Source organism: Leopardus geoffroyi, chromosome E3 (assembly GCF_018350155.1).
Source record: "Leopardus geoffroyi isolate Oge1 chromosome E3, O.geoffroyi_Oge1_pat1.0, whole genome shotgun sequence".
NCBI lineage: Eukaryota > Metazoa > Chordata > Mammalia > Carnivora > Felidae > Leopardus > Leopardus geoffroyi.
Window position 1 is genome coordinate 7,394,492 of NC_059340.1, and position 21,886 is coordinate 7,416,377.

Consider the following 21,886-nt stretch of genomic DNA (forward strand, 5'->3'; position numbering starts at 1 on the left):
TTTATTTCCTTCCCCCGCCTTTCCTTTTTTTTCTTCCTCAGCAAGCATGATTTCCCAAGAGTGTAAAAACAGGATTCCAGCTACTTTCACTACCCATACCTAACATAACAAGATATTTACTGTGGTAACTACCTGAACTAAACCTTGTACAGAATCCTATCAATAAATTAATGGGGGAGGGGGGGGTGCCTGGGTCGCTCAGTCAGTTAAGCCCCCCTCTCTAGATTTCGGCTTAGGTCATGACCTCACAGTTCATGAGATTCAAACACCCTCCACCCCACCTCCCCATCCTCACCTCAAGCCTGCTTGGGATTCTCTCTCCCTCTCTGCCCCTCCCCCACACGTGCGCCCACGCATGCCCTCTCTCAAAATAAATAAGCTCTTTAAAAAATAAATTCATGGTGAACTAAAGCGTATTAGTTCAAAGGGCAAGGAAGCACAAAGATATGGCCACTAAGCACCAGAACACAGGCTTTCTTTCCCGAGTGCTGATATTCTAAACCTTGCTGTCTGCCGACGGCAACACTTCCACAGGTGCCCCTTACCCACCTCACATCCGCCTTTGTGTGTTGTTTTCACATTCCCAGGAACCCCTAAATCCCCGCTCCATCTCCCCTCACGTGGGTGCCAAGGTCTGAAACTCTAACTCCGCCTTTCAAACCTGCGGTTAGAACTCTTGGTGATCCCCATTTTCCCTCTTTTCTCTCACCAATTCTCTCTTAAGGGCAGCAATTAATATCGGAGTTACCAGAGTCAAAAGTCCTTGATTCCCCTCAATGGGTAAAACAGTACCTTTCTAGCTTCTCTTCCACCTCAAGAACACCCCGCCCCAGGAGATTATTTCCCTCAGTTTCCCGCCTGCGCCCGCACCCCCACCCCTGGAGGAAGCACCAGGATCCTCATTCCCGCTCACTCCGTCCTTGCCCTCCAGGATATTGGATTACTTTTGTTTGTTGAGGGTAGGTTTGCGGCCGGGGGGCGGGGGGTGGAAATTCTAAGGAGGGGTAAGAGTTCGTTGTCGCCCTCAAGAGAAAACTTCTCCTCAGGAGACAGAGGACTAGCAGAGCCCAGCCCTTTCATCTACAACCAGAGAAGAGCCAGCTACCTTCTGGAACAAGGAGGGCGTAAACACGAGGAGCAGAGTGAGCCACTGCAGCAGTTCTGCAAGCCCCCCAACCTCGGCTCAGTTTTCCCGCCAACAAGGAAAGGCGCGAGGCCACGCACAAGCACCGTTCCCACCCCAGGGGAGTGGTCCGGAGACTGAAGCGCAAGCGCAGCTGAAGCTGCTTCTGCGTTTGCGCAGCTGTCATTTCCGCCATCTTCCAACCAAATGACACGTAAAACTACAAATCCCATAATCCTCGATGGCCTCACTTTCTTAGGCGACAGGAGCAGCGCCTGATCGTTCGTGAAGCACATCTTCCGTTTACTAACTTTTCCGTCTGTCCCATACTGCCTTTTCCTTCCTCCTTTCGTTTCTTGATTCCTAATCTAACTTTTAGTTTCCTCCACGCCCTATATTGATATTTTAGTTGAGACTATCCGCAAGCCCACTCTCGCCTCTCCCGCCTTCTCTGCCACCAGGACCCGCTCCCTAAGCCCTGGCGGCAGGGAGAACGCGCAACCTGTGGAAAGGGCGCCGAATAGCTTCTTCCCCATTGGCCGAGGCAGGGGGCCCAAAGCAGACCAACCCTCTTCCCCGCCCACACTCGTTTTTATATAAGGCTGCACGAAGACACCGTGTGCTTGGGAAGGCCTGCGTGCGAGGTGGCGGTGGTAGTAGGGGGTGTACTGCTATTGGTGGCCGTGGTGGGCGTCGGGTCGCAGTCCGAGGGCTGGGGGGATCGCACACAGGCGTTGGGTGGTAGGAGGGGGTGTTGGTGCCAGGGCTGTAAGTGTGGAGGCGAAAAGGAGGGCGTGGTGTCCTCAGGTGATCGCGATTGGGGGAAGGCGGAGGAGCGAGAGAACGACTCGGCCGTTTCGGGGGAAGAGGAAGTTGGACAACATCGGCTGTTTTAGTGCCTTTTTTTTTTTTTTTTTTTCAGTTCAGCAGAGAATATTTCTCAGGGGGGTGAGTTACAATGACTTATTGTATTTCGCTGAGGACAGTTTGTAGGAAAGCCGTCTGTACGCTCCTCTCCTTCTCTTCCTCTACTTTTAGGTTTACCCCTCCGTTCCCTCGGAAGCCTTTCTAAGTAGGTAGGCGGGGGTGGGTGGGGGGGGGCCAAATATGAATAATTCATGAGGTCCGCCCCGCTCTTTTTGCCACGCCCCTTCGGATCGTGCTGACGCGCTTGCGTGAACCAAATCTGAGGAAGCGACGTAACAGTTCCCGCCTCTAGGGTGGAGGGCGGGGTGTCATCTCCAGCACGTGCTGTTTCTACCCGCGCAAGCCCAAAGGGTGTGCGCAGGCGCTGCCCGCCAGGGGGAGGAAGGAGGCGGGGTAGGGAGGTTGCTGGGTTTAGAGCCGGGCGGAGACCGCTGAGACTCATTCCTCAGGAACAAGGGTCGGGTGTCAAGGAGACCTTTTCACACCAGCTCCCCGTCCCCCGCCTACGGTGGGTGGGATCGCGCGGCAGAGACAAAGGATATCAGTAGGGACGGACATAGCTGCGAAGGGAAGTAGGGTGTCAATTTGGGGTGGTGGGCTTTGGGGAGGGCTGAGGTGGGCTATATTTAAACTCCCAGAGCCGTTAAGTTGGTTCGTACTCTGATGCGCGCGCAACCAGGGTGGTGGCGGAGTGCGCATGCGTGGTTCAGGGGCAAGAGGAACGCGCTCTAGCAGTGCGCGCTCGCGGCGAAGCGGTAGTGGTAGAGGAGAAAGAGCTCGGCGCACGCGCGGTTGACTCCTCGAGTTGTTCGGTTCTCGCGGGCATCTTGTTTTGGTCTCGCGGGCGAGTGGGGCGCGCTTCGGGGGAGGCGCGAGACCAGGCGAGAAGAGCAGAGCTGCGCGCGCACTCGAGGAAGGGGGGGAAGAGAGCAGGCTCTAGGGAGGGGGTTAAGCCCCCTAGTCCCCTCTTCGTTGCCCTCGCCTGGGACGGAATAAGGGGAGGAAATGATCGAGATGGCGGCGGAGAAGGAGCCGTTTCTGGTGCCGGCCCCGCCGCCGCCGCCTCTCAAAGATGAGTCGGGCGGAGGGGGCGGCCCCACGGTGCAACCGCACCGAGAGGCCGCCTCCGGGGAGCTCTGCGGCGGGACGCAGCGTGGGCCGGGCCCGCGCGCTCATTCGGCGGGGGCCCCGGCTTCTGGGGCTGGCAAGGAGAGTCCTGGGGCTGCATCCACTCGGGGAGGCCAGGCGCAGCAGCATCGAGGGGACAGCCCCCAGGCGCAGTCGCACGGGGAGGCCCGCTTGTCCGATCCCCACGGGCGAGCCGCTCCCCCTGACGTCGGGGAGGAGCGACGGGGAGGGGGCGGAACAGAACTGGGTCCCCCTGCCCCTCCTCGGCCCCGTAATGGCTATCAGCCCCACCGGCCCCCTGGGGGAGGTGGGGGCAAAAGGAGAAATAGTTGTAATGTAGGAGGGGGTGGTGGAGGCTTCAAACATCCAGCCTTCAAGAGGCGCAGGCGGGTTAATTCGGACTGTGATTCTGTGTTACCCTCCAACTTTCTCCTGGGAGGCAATATCTTTGATCCACTGAACCTGAATAGTCTCCTGGATGAGGAAGTGAGCCGCGCACTCAATGCAGAGACCCCTAAGTCATCTCCACTTCCGGCCAAGGGGCGAGATCCAGTGGAGATCCTCATCCCCAAAGATATTACTGACCCGCTCAGTCTCAATACTTGCACTGATGAGGCCCAGGTAGTACTTGCATCGCCACTCAAGACTGGTCGGAAGCGGCATAGACACCGGGGACAGCACCACCAGCAGCAGCAGGCATCTGGAGGGAATGATAGCCACTCTGTACTTCCCACAGCCCCCCTCACTCCCTCACTCCATGGGGAGGGCGCCACACAGCAGCAGCGGCATAGGGGCCAGAACCGGGATGCCCCCCAGCCCTATGAACTCAACACAGCCATCAACTGCAGGGATGAGGTCGTGTCTCCCCTTCCATCTGCCCTACAGGGTCCCTCAGGCTCCCTTTCAGCCCCTCCAGTTGCCTCAGTTACCTCTGCACCCCCGTCTTCCTCCTCACGACATCGCAAACGTCGCAGGACTTCCAGCAAGTCAGAGGCAGGGGCCAGGGGTGGAGGCCAGGTTCCCAAGGAAAAGGGCCGGGGGAGTGGGGGAGGCCGCCACCACCACCACCTCTACCCACTACCTGCAGCAATCTTCAAAAAGCAACAGTGCAAGTTCCAGTATGGGAATTATTGCAAGTACTATGGTTACCGCAATCCTTCCTGTGAGGATGGGCGCCTGCGAGTGTTGAAGCCTGAGTGGTTTCGGGGTCGGGACGTCCTAGATCTGGGCTGCAATGTGGGCCACCTGACCCTGAGCATTGCCTGTAAGTGGGGCCCATCCCTCATGGTGGGCCTGGATATCGATTCCCGGCTCATCCACTCTGCCCGCCAAAACATCCGACACTACCTGTCAGAGGAGCTGCGTCTGCCACCCCAGACTTCTGAGGGGGACCCAGGGGCAGAGAGTGAGGAAGGGACCACAACCGTCCGAAAGAGAAGCTGCTTCCCAGCCTCACTGACAGCTAGCCGGGGTCCCATTGCTGCACCCCAAGTGCCCTTGGATGGAGCAGACACATCAGTCTTCCCCAACAATGTTGTCTTCGTCACGGTAAGGGGGTCTGAAGGCTCTTGGGATAGGGGCCAGGTGTGAAGATGAGATTAAATAGGAACAAAACAGAGGAAAGTTATGACCCAGAGGGATTTCTGCATGCACTCCTTACTGGGAGAACCAGATCAAGAGAGGGGTCTGAATCTGTGACTGCCTCTGCTGAGTGGCACTTTCCTATAATCTGGAAAGCTGGGGGCTCTACCTGGGCTCCTTTGTCATGACTGCTGGCCCCAAGATGGGGTCTGACTCCTTTTGCCCTGCTCCCGGCCTGGCCTGTAATCCAGACCGAAAGTTTGCTCTCCAACCCACTGAATGAAGCTGCATGAAGGGATAGGTGTCCGACATGGAATGTCTTGGGGTGGGAGGAGGAGGAGGGTAGTGGCTGACTAATATTTTGAGACGGACTTAGATCCAGATTTGGTTGAAGAGTGTTGGTGATCAGGACCCGAAGTGTCTTGGCCTTAGATCATCTCATGTTGACCCTAGATGGTGGAATGGGGAAGAGTCAAAGTCCTCTGCAGGAGGAGGGGGGTATTGTGTCTTCAGTGTCTGTCTCCTGACTGCACATAGCTCTCCATAAAACATTCCAGTTAGGCCGTCCGCAGGAACAGTTGGCAATGTGTTGGGTTAAGCCCGCAAGAATGGACTTTGCAGAGGGTGTTGATGAGCTTATCATCTAGAAAAGGTTTCCTAAGGGATGGGGCTCTTCACTTCTCTCAGAGAAAGGAAACAGGCCTGGAACTCTGCCAGCTTCAACTACAGGGAAGGAACTACAGGTTCCCTTTCAAACCTGAGTTAGGTCCTTTTGCAACGTTGAGTCACTCAGCTGACTTGAGTGGTCTCCCAGATCAATGTTTGTGGGGTGGGAATAAGTACTGGATGGAGTCTCCAGAGAACCTGTGTTTTTTCTGTGAAGTTTCACACCAGTTTTGGAGACCTTGTGGGTAATTTGCTCAGTTTAAAATTATTCAGGCTCCTTTTTTATGTTTGGCTTACCACCAACAGAAAAGGGCAGGAGGGTGGAAAGCAAGAAAATGAGACTTGGGGCCCCCAAGCTGGCTCAGTCGATACAGCATGGGACTCTTGGTCTCCAGGTTGTGAGTTCAAGCCCCATGTTGGATGTGAAGCCTACCTAAAGTTATAGAGAAAAAAAAAAAAAAAAAACTTGGGGAGGGGTGCGGTGCCTGGGTGGCTCAGTCAGTTAAAGTCTGACTCTGGAATTTGGCTCAGGTCATGATCTCACAGTTTGTGAGTTTAAGCCCCGTGTTGGGCTCTGTGCTGGCAGTGCAGAACCTGCTTGTGATTCTCTCTCTCCCTCTCTCTCTCTGCCCCTCCCTGCTCGCTCTCTCTCTCCCTCCCTTTCTCTCTCAAAATAAATAAACTTTACAAAAAGAAAAAAAGAAAATGAGACTCAAAGAGGGCACCATTTGGGAGTTAGTCTCACAAGTGTCAGAGAAGATTGTGGCCAAGGGCTAAGGTGAGGCTGTAGGACTTTCTGTCTTAGAGGCTACAGGGTGGGTTGTGTGGGGGCAGTGGTTCTTTTATTGCCTCTGTTGACCTTGCTCCCAATTCTTGCCCTTAGGGTAACTATGTCCTGGATCGAGATGAGCTGGTGGAGGCCCAAACACCCGAGTATGATGTCGTGCTCTGCCTCAGCCTCACCAAGTGGGTGCACCTGAATTGGGGAGATGAGGGGCTAAAGCGCATGTTTCGCAGGATCTACCGGCATCTACGTCCTGGGGGCATCCTGGTCTTAGAACCCCAACCTTGGTCATCTTATGGCAAGAGAAAGACTCTCTCGGTGAGTTGGGATTTTGGTGGAAATTGGGATATCATTCCTTTAGTTGAGACAAGAAAGGCCTCAAGGAAGCAGAAAGAGAAGTACTTTCTGAACAAGGTGAATAGGCCCCCTGGGTGGGCATCATTCCACGCCAGGGAAAAGCCAGCAAACTGAAGTGGTCCCCTGCCCTTCTCTCTAGGAAACAATCTATAAGAACTACTATCGAATCCAGCTGAGGCCAGAGCAGTTCACTTCCTACCTGACCTCCCCAGAGGTGGGCTTCTCCAGCTATGAGCTTGTGGCTACACCCCACAACACCTCCAGAGGTAAGGTTGGTTGATTTGGTGAGAATGGGGAGGGATGTCGAGGCTGGCCCTGAAAGAAAGCTACAGACCCTGTGGAGTCTTGAAGTCCTGCCAACCCCTACTAATTGCATACTCTCTCCTCAGGCTTCCAGCGTTCTGTGTACCTGTTCCACAAGGCCCGTTCCCCCAGCCACTAAGTGGCCCCCTGAACAGAAAGTGTGAAGAAGCTACCCACTGCTCTTAAGGACCTAGGGGGAAAGGAAAGTACTCCAAGGTCTTTCCTTTTTGGCTCCAAAAATCGTTTCCTTTCTCGGATCTACAAAGAAAGCTTCTCCTATGTTGCTGCCCCAGCCTCCTCCCTCCACCTCTGCAGCAAGCCCATCCGTGCTGGAGTTACTGACATCTTCCTCTCCACCCTTTCCCACCACCCCCCAGCTTACTGGGCTGGATGGCATGGACTGTTTGCTGACCTGTTCTCCTCGGGTATGGGAGGTGGGGGGTATCAAGTTCTCTAGCCTCTTCCTTCTGTTCTCCAAAGGAGATTCCCATTTCTCCTCAGCCCTTGTCCCTAGCTGCGTTTCAGTGGACCACAGATAGATGGACTGAGGGTTAAGAAGGGGAAGTTTGGCAGGGAAGCATGCAGGTACTGTGAACATCGTTCCCTCTGCTGACCCCCATTGGGAGAGGGGGTTGGGTCTGGAATGTAAGAACAGCACAATAAATTGATGTTCAGGGCAGTGGCCCCCACGCTGGTTTCTGGCACTTTCTAGTTGGTGGGGAAGGGATGGTGCTTCCCAGTAGAACCTGTGTTTCCTCTGCCCAAATAGGGTCTCAAGGAAGAGGACAGAGTTTTCAGTGAGTGTTGAATGCTAGTGACATCCACACACAGAACTCTAGTCTGGAAGAAGGGGTATAATGTGAATTCTTAAGTGGAAATTCAGAAAAGAGGCCATCTCCCCTCCCCAAAAAATCTCATTGACAAAAATTATTTTGTGGGAGCTTTGGACAGAGGCAAATTTACAACTTAGGAAGAATGAATAGTGGAGTTGAAGTAGAACTAGAAAAAAGGCAGTATGGACCAGACTGCCCACCTGCTCCAGGATTACCCACCCACCTGTTTTGTAATGTGCAACTAGATGAATAGGCAATTTAACATGAAGCTCTTTAGCAGCTTGTCAAGCTGTTCCTGGAACTTGGAATATTCATTCAACAACTATTGAGCACTCGTGGATGTGGTGAAACAAGCTGAGAAGGCTCTAAGAGGTAGAAGCAAGGAATTAATTTAAATAACTGGGTGTGAATGGCTAGTTGCCTTGCAGGCTCCTTGAGCCTTTAGGGAAGAAGGCCTCCCTAAAGGATTACAGACTGAGACCCACATGTTAAAGTGACCCGAAATAAGTAGCGCAAAGGAACAAATGCAGTGTCTGTGACTGAAGGGGGTGGGGAGGGTGGGACAGTGTTAACTTGCTAGCACTACCAAGTTCCTAAAAGACCAAAAACTTGACTTCCAGACAGCTTCCAACCTGAGGCTTGACCTCATTTTAAGGCTCCCAAGAAGAGTCCCATTTGTTAGCAAAGCCACTTTATTCTGAAAAAGTTTTTAACACAAATAAACGAACTAGCAATCCCGGGAGCCTTCACGTCTACGCTTCCCATCGCCTCAGTGTCCGGTGCATGAGGAAGGTATCTTCTGAAGGGCGGGGCCGGAGTTGGAGACGCAGAGGAGGCAGACCGTCCACGGTCAGGTGTGGAGACTCATAAAATAATGTTTCTGGGTCACAAAGGATGGTCATGTCTGGCCCTGGCCCAGGTGGCTCCTGTTGGGAATTGGGAGCCCAAAGTGAGGTTACACTCGGGAAGGGGAGGAGGGCACAAGGCCGAAACTCAAGCCCAGGTCCCTCACCTTTGGGGGCGGGGCTCGGGCCTGCGGTGGTAGGAGCGCCAGTTTCTCCCTCAGCGCCGCGTTCAGAACCTGTTCCTCCGGCACCTGCAGGCTCACCAGGTCTCGGAAGAGCCGCTTGGAGCGCGGCACGTTCAGCCCTGAGACCGCAGGGGGAGCGGAGGTGAGCGGCGCCTCTCAACCCCACTCCCGCGCCCCGCCGGCCGTCTCTCTCTCACCCTCGGCCACGCTCTCCTCCAGGCCGCAGCGGGTCTGGAACGACTTTCTCAGCTGTTCCTCCACGGCCTTCGCGGCATCGAACTGGCCCTCGGCTGCAGCCCGCGCGGCCTGCAACTCGAGACTCAATGCCAGGCTGCTCTGCTGCGCGGGCGCCCCCAGGTCCTGCGGCGCCGAGAGCTTCTCGCTGGGTGCGGCGGCGGCCAGCAGCGGCTCGGACCGCACAGGGGAGAGCGGTGCCAAGCGAAAGCGTACCTGGGAGCAGAGAGTGGAGCGGTGAAGAGGTGGGCGCGGGCTCGTCTACGGGCTGGCGGGCAGGCCTTCCCCCAGCTCACCTGCCGCCCCTTGCGGGCCCCGCCCCGCCGGTCCGCCCGCCCCTTCCACCGCCCAGGGCTGCAGGTCGGCGGTTCGGGGGTCTCGGACCGCGGGCTCAGGCTCAGGCTCAAGTCCAGGCCAGGCTCGGGAACTGGGGCTCTGGGCTCCGGGGCGCGCGGTTCCGGGGGTGGCCCTGGGGCCGCCACAGCCTCCTCCCCTTCGACCAATTCCAGCGCTGGCTCGTCACAGCCCATCATCTTGGTCTGGCTACCAGAGTGCAAGGTCTCTGGAGGCCAGGGGTCACAGAACACAAACTCACCGCCCCCTCTCCCCTGCCCCACCCCTTCCAGACGCCGCTACCGGAAACCGCTTGCCCCTACCCAAACAGGGTGGAAAGACCAGCCCCTGCCCCACCCCATCGGCGCTTCTAAGCGTCATTTCCGTTACTCCCCTCCCTGTCTCCCCGAGGGCTTCCGCCCACAAAACCTCGGCCCCACCCCTAAGCCAAAGTTTCAGAGCTGGAGCCCGTGGAGGCCCTACGGGTCCTCACGGGGACCATTTCTTCTTTGGAAACCTGGATGTGGCGTCTTTTTCCTGCAGTCTTGATCTGACTTCTGCTCGAAGCCAGAGTGTGCGTGTATCAAGTCTTTTATGCCAAATGGGACAGCTTTAACTGAACGGTCAGGCGCCCCCACGTCGGCCCTCCCTACTCGGTGCCTTCACAGCATCTCCGTGTGTTTCGTCGCCTGCCAAATGCGACGGGAGCTTCCCAGTATGAGTGAGGGAGAAGCTCTCTGACCCCCCAGACCCGACTTCTTCCCGGGACTCTGGGCGTTCATGGTTGCCTCGGCAAGAACTGCCTCGTTCAGCCTTGCAGCCGTTTGTGACTTTTTCCCCTTCGAGGGCTCTCTAAAATATTCGTCTCTTTAAAATTGGTGTCTGTAGGGGCGCGACCCACTCTTGATTTCGACCCAGGTCATGATCCCACGGTTGTGAGATCCAGCAGGGGTGGGGCTCTCCGCTGAGTGTGGAGCTGCTTGAGATTCTCTCTCTCCCTCTGCCCCTCTCCCCTCCTCGCGCACAGTCTCTCTCTCTCTCTCTCTCTCTCTCTCAAATAAAAAATAAATAAATAAAAATAGTTACCTGTATGTTGAGTACAGTTTTTAAAAAGAAAAAAAAAAAAAAAGGTTCGGGGGATTGCAGGGCAGGAGACTGGATCGCTTGCCCGTTTCCTGTGTTCCTTGGGGCAGGTCCTCTCAGTTCTGTGAGCCTCTTTTGTCTTGTGTGAAATGTGCTAAGTTGGGCTCATGACTCTTGAGGTTCTCCCCAGATGGGTTATTACTCCGTCAACAGGCACGTTTGTCTGCCACTTTGCAGTTTGAGTGTTTTCACATGCTTTATCTTACTGAAAACTGCTGTGGAAGATCCGGTAGAAGGCATAGATAGCTACGTGCATTTAAAAAAAAAAGAAAAAAATGTTTCTGAGGATCTCAGGGGTGAAACACTAGAGGCTATCCTGTCTTCAGGAAAGTATACAAATTCCTCTACTATTCATTTGTGACAGGGAGTGGGGAGGTACAAATGTAAATTCCTGCGTTTTTTTTTAAGTGGAAATATAACTCAAAAACTTTGTAAGAAGGAGCGAACAAAATGAAAGCAAAAGAGGCTAGACTTTGATATACTTTGTTTTGTGTGTTTGACTTTGAAGCCTATGTTTTCCATAGCTATATGACAAAAATTAATTTTTAAAAATCAGTCCCTGTGGGGCATCTGGGTGGCTCAGTCCCTTAAGGTCAGATTCTTGATCCAGCTCAGGTCATGATGTAACAGTTAGTGAGTTCAAGCCCCGCATCCGGCTCTCTACTGTCAGCACAGAGCCTGCTTTGGATCCTCTGTCCCCATCTCTCTCTGCCCCTCCCCTGCTCATGCTCGCTGTCTTTCTCTCAAAAAATAAAAAATATTTTTTAAAAATCAATCCCTAAAAGTTGAAAGTACAGTGAAATAAATGAACCTAAATGTGTTTCTACATGGTGGCCTAACTTAATACGGAAGGGAACTTTTCTGAATGACTTGAAAACACATAAATTTAACTGTACATCCCAAAGATCTACCCTAAGGACAAAATTAACTGCCATTAAAAAAAAAAAAAAAAAACACCTGCCCTAAAGCCTTAAGTTATATTCAGTAGTCATGTGAGAAATAGGTAAAAATGTGTAGGACAAAACATACTTATGTTAATAGTATCAGAACTGGAATTTTCACCTAGTAGAAAAGAGATACATATATAAAATCAATGATGTCATGCAAATTCTCTGCCATATTGAATTTAGGAAGTATCTTATGAACCCCTGGTGTATTGTAGTTTAAATTGAAAAGTGTATCCTAGTTCTGTCCACTGAAAAGCCGTTAGAAACAATGATAGACCCAGTAAGCACCCATGGCCCCCAGAATGTGGTAGCTAATTCCATAGCCCTTAGCACTTCAAAACTCAAATACATGGTTATAGCAGCTTTATTCATAATAGCCAAGAACTTGAAACAACCCAAATGTCCTTCACCAGGTAAATAGTTAAATTACGGAGGTGCCTGGGGGGCTCGGTTGGTTAAATGACCAACTTCATCTCAGGTTGTGATCTCCCGGTTCATGAGTTCGGCCCCACATTGGGCAGTCTGCTATCAGCCTAAATAAACAAACAAACAAACAAATGTTAAACTATCGTATATCCATACTATAGAATGCTACTCAGCAATCAAAAGGAACATACTATTGGTACACAACAACTTGGATGAATTAGCTAGGTTATGCTGAGCCAAAAAAATAATAAAAGCTGGGGTGCCTGGGTGGCTCAGTCGGTTAAGCATCCGACTTCAGCTCAGCTCATGATCTCACGGTTTGTGGGTTTGAGCCCCACGTTGGGCTCTGTGCTGACAGCTCGGAGCCTAGAGCCTGCTTCAGATTCTGTGTCTCCCTCTCTTTCTGCCCCTCCTTTTTCAAAAATAAATAAACATTTTTAAAAATGCATCAAAATCTCCTGGATGGCATGTTAAAACACAGAATGCCAGGCTCCAGCAAAGAGTTTCTGATCCAGTAGGTCTGTAGCATGGCCCAAGAAATTGAACTTTAAAAATTTTTATTTTATTATTTTTTTTAATGTTTATATATTTTTGAGAGAGAGACAGAGACAGAGCATGAGCCAAGAAGGGGCAGAGAGAGAGGGAGACACAGAATCTGAAGCAGGCTCCAGGCTCTGAACTGTCAGCACAGAGCCTGACACGAGGCTTGAACCCACAAACCATGAGATCATGACCTGAGCCGAAGTTGGACGCTTAACCAACTGAGCCACCCAGGCGCTCCCCCCAAGAAATCGCATTTCTAATAAACTCCCAGATGATGTTAATGCTGCTGGCCCTAGCCCACATTTTGAGAAACACAACTGGTAAGTGGTGATGTCTCAGCCTACCTTGGCCCCAGGGCCTGACTACCCAGGCTCTTACCCATAACCCCTAGTGCTTCCCAACCTGCAAGTAGGGCGGGTGGCATGAAAGAGGTCTTTGGGCAAATACTATTTGGGATGTACAACTTGGGGAGAAATGTGGCAGTTCCCCCCAGACTTTGCTGCTCCCCCCTCCCACTCCCAGGTAGGCCCACCCAGAAGCTACTGAGCCTTTGGCCTAGGGCTAGTCCTGGGCCCTCTCCTACTTCTCAACTCCTTTCCTGGCTGATTTCCACAGCTCCTAGACCAAGCAATCAACAACTGTGAGTGTGTGCATTTGGGTGAAGGGTGGTGTGGGAGGCTGAATAATGACCTCCCAGAGACATGAGGCCCAATCCCAAGTCTCCTTCAAAGAGGGAGGCAGCTGGGGCACCTGGGTGGCGCAGTCGGTTAAGCGTCCGACTTCAGCCAGGTCACGATCTCGCGGTCCGTGAGTTCGAGCCCCGCGTCGGGCTCTGGGCTGATGGGTCAGAGCCTGGAGCCTGTTTCCGATTCTGTGTCTCCCTCTCTCTCTGCCCCTCCCCCGTTCATGCTCTGTCTCTCTCTGTCCCAAAAATAAATAAACGTTGAAAAAAAAAAAAATAAAATAAAATAAAATAAAAAAAAAAAGAGGGAGGCAGCAAAGAGGAGACAATGTGGCCTCCAGAGGCTGGACGAAAGCAAAGAATGGATTCTCCTCCGGAGCCTCTGGAGGGAGCACAGCTCTCCTTGCTCCTTGATTTTGGCTCAGGGAAACTAATTTCAGACTTCTGACCTCCAGAACCATGAGAGAATGAATTTATGTTGTTTTAAGGCACTGAGTGTGTGGTAACTTGTTATGGCGCCCCAGGAAACTAATACAGTTGGGGGAAAAGTCTGGGCAGCACCTCGGGCTTGGGTCACCGTGTTCCCCAGGATCTCACCCACACTCTCACCTTGGCAGCATCCCCATCCCTTGGAGGGCTGAGATTGGAGGCCCCTTGGTGAGAAGGATCTGGTCATGAAGGACCATCTTGTCCTGAGAAGGCTTCCCCCGGCTCCAGAGAGTTACCAAGGGAAACAGATAAAGACAGGAGGAGGAAGAGTGGGACGCGGGAGACAGACAGGTGGTGTACTGGAGGCACTGGGGAGGGAAGCCTGGTGTTGGCATTATAGAGGAATGACTCACTGGGGTCCCTCCATGTAGGGAAAGGGATGGGGGCCATATCAGCACAGAGGGAGGGGCCGTTAGGGGAAGTCTTGTGTGAAGAAGTTAATGGTGAGGGTCTCTGTCCAGCAATGCCCATCCAATGGCCTCCAACATCTCAAGGTCCAGGGAGTGGCCACACAGCTGGTCACTGATCATGTCCAAAGCATCAGGCAGCCATGGCAACCAGGAAGCGTGCTCAAGAAACTGAGGCCTTAGAGGGGCGCCTGGGTGGCGCAGTTGGTTAAGCGTCCGACTTCAGCCAGGTCACGATCTCGCGGTCCGTGAGTTCGAGCCCCGCGTCGGGCTCTGGGCTGATGGCTCAGAGCCTGGAGCCTGTTTCCGATTCTGTGTCTCCCTCTCTCTCTGCCCCTCCCCCGTTCATGCTCTGTCTCTCTCTGTCCCAAAAATAAATAAACGTTGAAAAAAAATTTTAAAAAAGAAAAAGAAAAAGAAACTGAGGCCCTAGACACTGAGTTTTAGGAGACCAAAACCTGGGCTGCTAGCAGAGCCCTAGGAATTAGGACCCAGTCCCCACCCCACCCCTGACAAGCTCCTCTCTGCCATGCACTGTGTCAGTCCTTAACCCAAGAAAACCCCCAAATGCCCAGCACATTTCCTATCTGCATCCTAGGCTGAAGAAAGGCGTGTTGCTCTGGCACCAATGAGCTGAGCAAAGATCTGGAATTGGGTTGGTTCTAGGCTAGAGGGATGGAGGGGCCACAAGCAGGAACCAGGTAGTCCAGCAGGAAGTGAACTTGGCAGAGAAAGAGGCCTTCCACACTGCTGTCGCCAAACATGTGCCTGTGGGCACAGATATCACATCTGCTGCCCCAGGTCCATAGTCCACGCTTAGGGACAGAGAGAGGAATAGGAGGGACTCACATCCCAGAGAGGACTGGGCCTGGGTCCAGAAGCCAAAGGACTCCCCCCCACCCCCACCCCCTCCAGCAACACCATCTCTTTCCTCTTTAGGCCTTAGTCTTCTCATTATTAAAGGTGGAGGTACTATATTAGTTGATCTCTGAGCAGCTTCTGTTCCAGGCAGTACATCCCCTCCCCCAAACACCACACACACACACACACACACACACACACACACAGAGTTCAGTCTTTTGCCACCACCCAGGGGCTGGTCCCCTCCCCTTGGCATCTCCTGCAACCAGCCCCTTCCTCCCCCTTCCCAAGACTCTCACTTCTCCCGAGGACTCTAGCATCTCCCCTCCCCACCAGCCATGGCAGTCTCCCCAGCCAGCCCCCAGCCAGCAGTGGCAATTCAGGATGACTGGATAGATGTGTCCAACCAGCCAGACCTACCAGGCACCGCAGGAAGCAGCGAGTATCCTGATGCAACTTAAAAGTGGCAGGTCTGAGGATGGATGCTGGAGATCAACCGCTTCTTGGCAAAAGAGAAAACCCTAGAAGCATAAAGTGGGTGCAGTGAGAGCTGGAGCGGTGGAGCAGGTCAGATCTCCTGCCAGGAGCAAGCTCCGTGCTTTGGGAGTCATCCAGCGAGCAAGGAACTGAGGTAACACAGGGCACAGGTCAAATGGAGGAACAGGAGAAGCCCTGGAATGGGAAGCCATCATTCCAAGAGAGCCCCACCATGGCCCGAAGCTAAGCTGGGACATTGGGCACCAAGACCAGGGTTCCCCAATCTGATCAAAATCTCCTCTTCCTTCTCTACCTTCAGGCCAGTGGTCTCAGCTCAGGGTGTTCCCCCTTACCCAATGCAGCCTAGATATCTCCCCCCTCCTCCATTTCCAAGAGACTGGTCCTCCATATCCTTCTCTTCCTCTTCTCTAGATCCTAGGCCAGCTTCTATCACTCCACTCCCAGCATCATCTCTGCCCCACTTGGCGCTGGAGGCATCCATGCAGTGAGCTGGATGTTCCTGAGACCATATCCATCCTCTCCAGATCTTCTCTGCCCACCCTCAAATCTGCAGGGTGCCCAGTGTGGTTCTGGGAGGGTGGGGGGAGTCCTCTTCTTGGAGGATCAACATGCCTGGTTCATAGGGCTCATCCACTTGTCCTGTACTCCCCAGAAATCCCACCAGGAAAATCTCATCTTGCTTACAAGACACTCTCACCTGCAAGGGGTAGTTATGCTTTGGCCGATGAGATGACCCCCAACACACACACATGTAAGCACGTACTTGTTAACAGGTACAGGTCGCACTGAGGAGCAGCATCAGGTCATGTCACAGAGCACTATCCATCAGAAGAGAGTAGATCCCTTGGGCCAGGCTCTATGAAGACCTCCATGGTCCTGTAGAAAGCCAAATTCGGTGTAGGATGGCAGATGCACCTGCTGGGAAGAGGAGGAACAAACTTGGAGAGATGGTGCAGGGACACTGGGGCAGCCCACAAGGCAATTTTGTGCAAATTGGAAAAATGTGCCCCTTTCCTGAAGCCCTTTACTGCTATGTGGTGAAAAATTGCCCTAATGGTTCCATACATGTCTGTTGATTGTAGAGTTGTGCAGTGCACAACCTACACAACAGTAACCGTTGGCCCTGAAGGACGGAGGAGGGGGCTCCTGGAGAGAGAAGGAGGAGGGGCCCCTAGGTTCAGTCAGGGAAATGGGGAAAGCAGTGATTAGTGACATCCAATATCACTAACTGTGGGATCTTAGAGGTGTTACTGAACTCCTCTAAACCACAATTTACTGATTTGGAAACCAGCAGTGATGGCCTTAGGGCCTAAGAGACGGTCTGCCTTCAGGACTAAATGAGGTGATGGATGCAAAGCTCTGTTAGGCATGAAGTGCGAGCTCCGGTGATGGTGGACATGGCAGCAAGAACAGTAGAGCAAGAGGACGAGAGAGGCTAGCTGTTCCCGGGCAGGGGACAGGTTTCACTAGCTTGTTGAGAAGGGGTGTGTGTCTGTGTGTGTTGTGTGTTGTTTTGGCTTTATTTGAGAGCGCGCGCGGGCGAGAGAGAGCTGGGGGTGTGGAGGGGTGGGGGGTTGGAGCGAGGGGCTCGATCCCAGAACCCTGGGATCAAGACCTGAGCCGAAATCAAGCCTCAAGACGCTCAACCCAAGCCCGGAATTGTTTTAACTAGAAATTAACTGTCCGGTGGAACCAGAGTCCAACGGCCGAAGTTACCACGGTGGGCGGACCCCGAGGACACAGGCAGGGGCTCCGTAGGGGCCGCAGCGGGGAGGGGCAGGGGCTCGGGTCTGAGGCTCACACAAGGACGCCTCCCTGTTCGCGGACACTGCCAGGAGGCCCTCCCGCCCCTCCGCCGCCGTGGCCGCCGCCCCTCCAGGCCGCTGCCAGCTCCTACCCTGGGGCCGAGAGAGGCGCGGCGAGAGGGCGGTGGCAAAGCGTCGGCGGATCGGGCGTCCGCGCACGCCAGCGCCACCTGGAGCTCAGGAGAGCGAGGTGGCGGATCGCGCAGGTCCCCCAGCTTGGCGGCCGGCGTGGTGCCGCGCTGTCGTCCCACCCGGACATCCCACCTGGAGCTTGGTGCCCTGGGGCCGGGTCTCCCCGCACCTACACCAGTCGGACCGAGGGAGGAGGCGGCAGAGACCCCCGGGGCGGCCAGGGCCTCAGGGGTTGTGGGGTGACGTCACGGGTTTGGGCCGGTAGCCAGGTTTGGCACGCACTGCCTTCATTGTGTACCCTTCCTCCCCTTTCCTCAGTGACTTCAGGGTAAAGTGCAAATTCCTTCAGTTTCCAGCTTTATATCACCTTTCCCACCCAAAGGAAGTCCCCAGGACCCCAGGCTGGAGCCTTCAACTACCCAAGGGGCCTTCCATGACCTTTCCCCAGGACAGCTTCTGGTGCATGGCCCCCCCATCCAACCCATCTCAGGTTAAAATATAATTCCCAGGCCTCACTTCAATCCTGGCTTTGAGGCCAGGGATCTGTATTATTTTTCTCCTTTTTAATGTTTATTTAGAAAATTTAATGTTTATTTATTTTTGAGAGAGAGAGAGAGACAGAGTGTGAGCGGGGGAGGGGCAGAAAGAGAGAGGGAGACATAAAATCTGAAGCAGGCTCCAGGCTGTCAGCACAGCCCAAGGTAGGGCTCCAACGCACAAATCGTGAGATCATGACCTGGGTTGAAGTCAGATGCTTAACCGACTGAGCCACCCAGGCATCACAATGTGTATTTATTTTGCCCCTCACAAACAGAGGAGGGGCAGACAGGCGGGGGGCACAGAGGATCTGAAGCGAGCTCTGTGCTGACAACAGTGAGCCCCATGTGGGGCTCGAACTCAGGAACCAGGAGATCACGTCCTGAGCTGAAGGTGCCCACTCAACAGACTGAGTCACCAGGTGCCCCAGAATCTGTATTTTTTTAATTTTTTTTTTCAACGTTTATTTATTTTTTTGGGGACAGAGAGAGACAGAGCATGAACGGGGGAGGGGCAGAGAGAGAGGGAGACACAGAATCGGAAACAGGCTCCGGGCTCTGAGCCATCAGCCCAGAGCCTGACATGGGGCTCGAACTCACGGACCGCGAGATCGTGACCTGGCTGAAGTCGGACGCTTAACCGACTGCGCCACCCAGGTGCCCCCAGAATCTGTATTTTTAACGAGTTCCCAGGTGATTCTGATGTGTCTGAAAGCTTCGGAATCTAATGGTCTGCGTTCCCGCTCAATATGGCAGTGGTTCTCAAACTTCGTCTGTCTTGTTAAAACAGATGGGTGGGACCCGCCCTCAGAGATTCTGATTCAGTGGGTCTGGGGTAGGGCCTGAGAGTCTACATTTCTACCCATTTTCAGGGTGCGGCTAGTACAGTTGGTGTAGCACCACACCCTGAGAACCACTTCTCTGGTGTGTTTAGAAGACCTATTCACCTGCTGCCAATTCACCATGTATCAAGCCCTGTGCAAGGCACTTCACATTCATGCAGCCGTGTGACATTAAGTATTTACTGTATTTTCCAGATAAGGAAAGTAAGATTCAGACAGGTTAACTCACTTGTTCAAGGTCACACAGCCAGGAAGGATGGGTTTTTCTGAGTTGGCTGTATCTCTTGTGCACTGCTAATTATCTGCCCCCTGAGGGTTTTGCTTGTCTCTAGAAGTCAACCCCGGCACTCCGTGAAGCCTGAAAAGGTACAGGAGAGGGCTTTGAGTCCCGTTCCCACACTGCCCTGGGTTCAGGGGACTGATTTTGCTGGGTGCCAGGTTCTCTGCTCAGAGAGTTCATGAGGAAGGGACTGAGAAGCCACCTTGTGTGGTACTGACCCCCTACTTCCTTTGCTCCCGCTCACATCGAGAGTGGAAGATCCCGACTTCTCCCTGATTGGCTCCAGAGTCTCCTGGACATTCACCAGGGAATGGGAGGAGGGAAGGACACAGAAAAGGATGGGGGCAGGGCCATCAGAGAAGAGAAAGGAGAGGCAGTGCCGCACAGGTGCCCCAGCACCTGTCAGTCCTGCCTGGAGGTATTGCCCCAATAAGTCCTGGGTGGCAGCCTGTCCTCAGGGGCAGGGACACACAAGTGGAGCCACAGCTGTGGATGGGGTGGAGAGGAGAGCAGGTAAAGGACAGTGTGGTGAGGGAAAAAACAAATCTGAGTAGGCTGTTAGGGACGAGGAGAGTTCTCACCTGTGACTCCCAATTCCTGTCTATTTCACACCGGGCTTCTCCCTGGTCACCTCTGAACCCCCACTTTCTGTGGGGTAGACCCGAGACAAGGAGTCAACAACCCGTCTGGACAGGGCTTAATCTCCCCTGGCTCTCTCTTCCAGCCCCAGGCTTTGTGTTTCTCCCTGCTTGCTTCTGGGTCTTAAAGGTTTTCTTGGGGAGGGGAGCACGGTCAGGGAGCCAAAGGCAGGACCCCAAAGGGAGTGAGTCTGAACCCTGAAGCCCATCGAGTGGACAGGCCAGGACCAAGTAGTGCATACCCAATGAGTCAGCCTTCCCTACCCCAAACATCCATTGAACACCTCTGCGTGAGGGCCACTGTGCTAAGGTAAGCCTGGGACCCTGGGACACTGCCCAGGGAGGGGGCCGGGACTCAGGGAAGGCTTCTCTGAGGGAGGGGGAGAGAAGCTGTGAAGGGGGAATGGGAGCAAGCCAGGTGAAGAATGTGGGGGAACAACTTTCAAAACTGAAGAATCAGCATCTGCAAAGGCCCAGGGGCAGGAGGCAATAAATGGAAACCAACCAAGCGCACTGGAAGTGACAGCAAGGGGAAACCCAGAGAGATGAGGTCAGGCAGGTGGACAGGGACCACCGCCAGGAGCTGAGGTAAGGGGATTGGATTTCATCCTAAGGGCTACAGGACATCCTGAAAAGGACTTACATGAAGAGACGACGTACTCCAAGTTGCACCGCAAAGATCTCTCTAACCCCATATAAAATTTCAAAACTGGGGGCGCCTGGGTGGCGCAGTCGGTTAAGCGTCCGACTTCAGCCAGGTCACGATCTCGCGGTCCGTGAGTTCGAGCCCCGCGTCAGGCTCTGGGCTGACGGCTCAGAGCCTGGAGCCTGTTTCCGATTCTGTGTCTCCCTCTCTCTCTGCCCCTCCCCCGTTCATGCTCTGTCTCTCTCTGTCCCAAAAATGAATAAACGTTGAAAAAAAAATTTAAAAAAATAAAATAAAATAAAATAAAAAATAAAAAAAAAAAAATTTCAAAACTGTATTTGTTTGGTGAAAAATAAGAGTAAATAAGCTCATACCTGTTAGAATGTCTGCCACCAAAAAGACAAGAGGGGTTCCTGGGTGGCTCAGTTAAGTGTCCAACTTCAGTTCAGGTCATGATTTCTCAGTCCATGAGTTGGAGCCCTGTGTTGGGCTCTGTGCTGACAGCTCAGAGCCTGGAGCCTGCTTTGGATTCTGTCTCCCTCTCTCTCTCTGCCCCTCCCCCACTCACACTCTGTTTCTCTTTGTCTCTCTGAAAAATAAATAAACATTAAAACACATTTTTAAAAAGACAAGAGATTATAAGTGTTGGTGAGGGTGTGGAGAAAACATAACACTTGTGCACTGCTGGTGGGAATGTCACTTGGTGCAGCCACTATGGCAAATGGTATGGAGGTTTCTCAAAAATTAAAAATAGAACTACCATGTGATCCAGCAATCCCACTTCTGGAGATTTATCTGAAGAAGAAACAAAAACACTAACTCAAAAAGGTATCTGCACCCCCATGTTCATCATAACATTATTTTTTTCATGTTTATTTATTTTGAGAGAGAGAAAGTGAGCAGGGGAGGGGCAGAGAGAGAATCCCAAGTAGGTTCCACGCTGTCAGAGCAGAGCCTGATGCGGGTCTTGAACTCACCAACCGTGAGATCATGACCTGAGCCAAAACTAAGAGTCGGATGTTTAACTGACTGAGCCACCCAGGCGCCCCCATCGTAACATTACAATAGTCAAGACATGGAAGGGGCGCCTGGGTGGCGCAGTCGGTTCAGCGTCCGACTTCAGCCAGGTCACGATCTCGCGGTCCGTGAGTTCGAGCCCCGCGTCAGGCTCTGGGCTGATGGCTCAGAGCCTGGAGCCTGTTTCCGATTCTGTGTCTCCCTCTCTCTCTGCCCCTCCCCCGTTCATGCTCTGTCTCTCTCTGTCCCAAAAATAAATAAATGTTGAAAAAAAAAAAAATTTAAAAAATAAATAAATAAATAAATAAACAATAGTCAAGACATGGAAGAAACCTGAAGCTCACTGATGGACCAGATGAGGTAAGGGGATTGGATTTCATCCAATATATATGATGGAATATTATTCCACAAAAAGAAAGGAAATCCCGCCATTTGTGACACCATGGATGGACTTTAAGGTCATTGTGCTAAGTGAAATAAGTCAGAGAAAGACAAATACCATAAGATCTCACATCGATAATGAATAAACTTTAAGAAATTAAATATATGTCAAGTAATTTTTTAAAAAGTGCCACCTCTATGTGGGAAAGCTGAATAAATGGTATATAGGCACTCAATATTATATTATTTCTGATGACTGCATGTGAATCCACATTCTTTCAAAATAAAAAGTTAAAAAAGAGGATTGTGTTAAA

General features: G+C 52.8%; 4 protein-coding genes across 20 annotated transcripts in view; 1 reads left to right on the forward strand and 3 right to left on the reverse strand.

Moving 5' to 3' along the window:
• ZCWPW1 (zinc finger CW-type and PWWP domain containing 1) overlaps positions 1-1,610 on the reverse strand; it is a 31,603-nt gene extending 29,993 nt beyond the window's left edge. For all 11 annotated transcript variants that reach the window (XM_045461488.1, XM_045461493.1, XM_045461494.1 and 8 more), the window contains exon 1: positions 1,106-1,610. The gene's annotated coding sequence lies outside the window, so the exon portion shown is untranslated. The remainder of the gene's footprint in view (positions 1-1,105) is intronic.
• A 112-nt stretch (positions 1,611-1,722) lies between these two features.
• MEPCE (methylphosphate capping enzyme) lies at positions 1,723-7,558 on the forward strand. The gene is made up of 4 exons (XM_045461483.1): positions 1,723-4,726; positions 6,309-6,527; positions 6,706-6,832; positions 6,956-7,558. The coding sequence occupies exons 1-4, from the start codon at positions 3,056-3,058 to the stop codon at positions 7,006-7,008; spliced, it is 2,070 nt and encodes a 689-aa protein (XP_045317439.1). The 5' UTR covers positions 1,723-3,055; the 3' UTR covers positions 7,009-7,558.
• An 818-nt stretch (positions 7,559-8,376) lies between these two features.
• PPP1R35 (protein phosphatase 1 regulatory subunit 35) lies at positions 8,377-9,648 on the reverse strand. Its single transcript, XM_045461499.1, has 4 exons — positions 9,263-9,648; positions 8,930-9,182; positions 8,715-8,851; positions 8,377-8,628 (listed from the first exon to the last, which is right to left on the reverse strand). Exons 1-4 carry the CDS (start codon positions 9,497-9,499, stop codon positions 8,455-8,457), a joined length of 801 nt encoding a protein of 266 aa, XP_045317455.1. The 5' UTR covers positions 9,500-9,648; the 3' UTR covers positions 8,377-8,454.
• A 2,089-nt stretch (positions 9,649-11,737) lies between these two features.
• LOC123589425 (TSC22 domain family protein 4) overlaps positions 11,738-21,886 on the reverse strand; it is a 30,920-nt gene continuing 20,771 nt past the window's right edge. The window contains exons 8-12 of one of the 7 annotated variants that reach the window (XR_006708334.1): positions 18,840-18,968; positions 16,059-16,213; positions 15,218-15,318; positions 13,650-13,751; positions 11,738-11,922 (exon numbers count right to left, since the gene is read on the reverse strand). The gene's annotated coding sequence lies outside the window, so the exon portion shown is untranslated. Of the gene's footprint in view, positions 11,923-13,649; positions 13,838-15,217; positions 16,214-18,839; positions 18,969-20,548; positions 20,764-21,886 lie in introns of all 7 variants that reach the window. The other 6 variants (XR_006708331.1, XR_006708332.1, XR_006708329.1 and 3 more) reach the window with 6 other exon arrangements.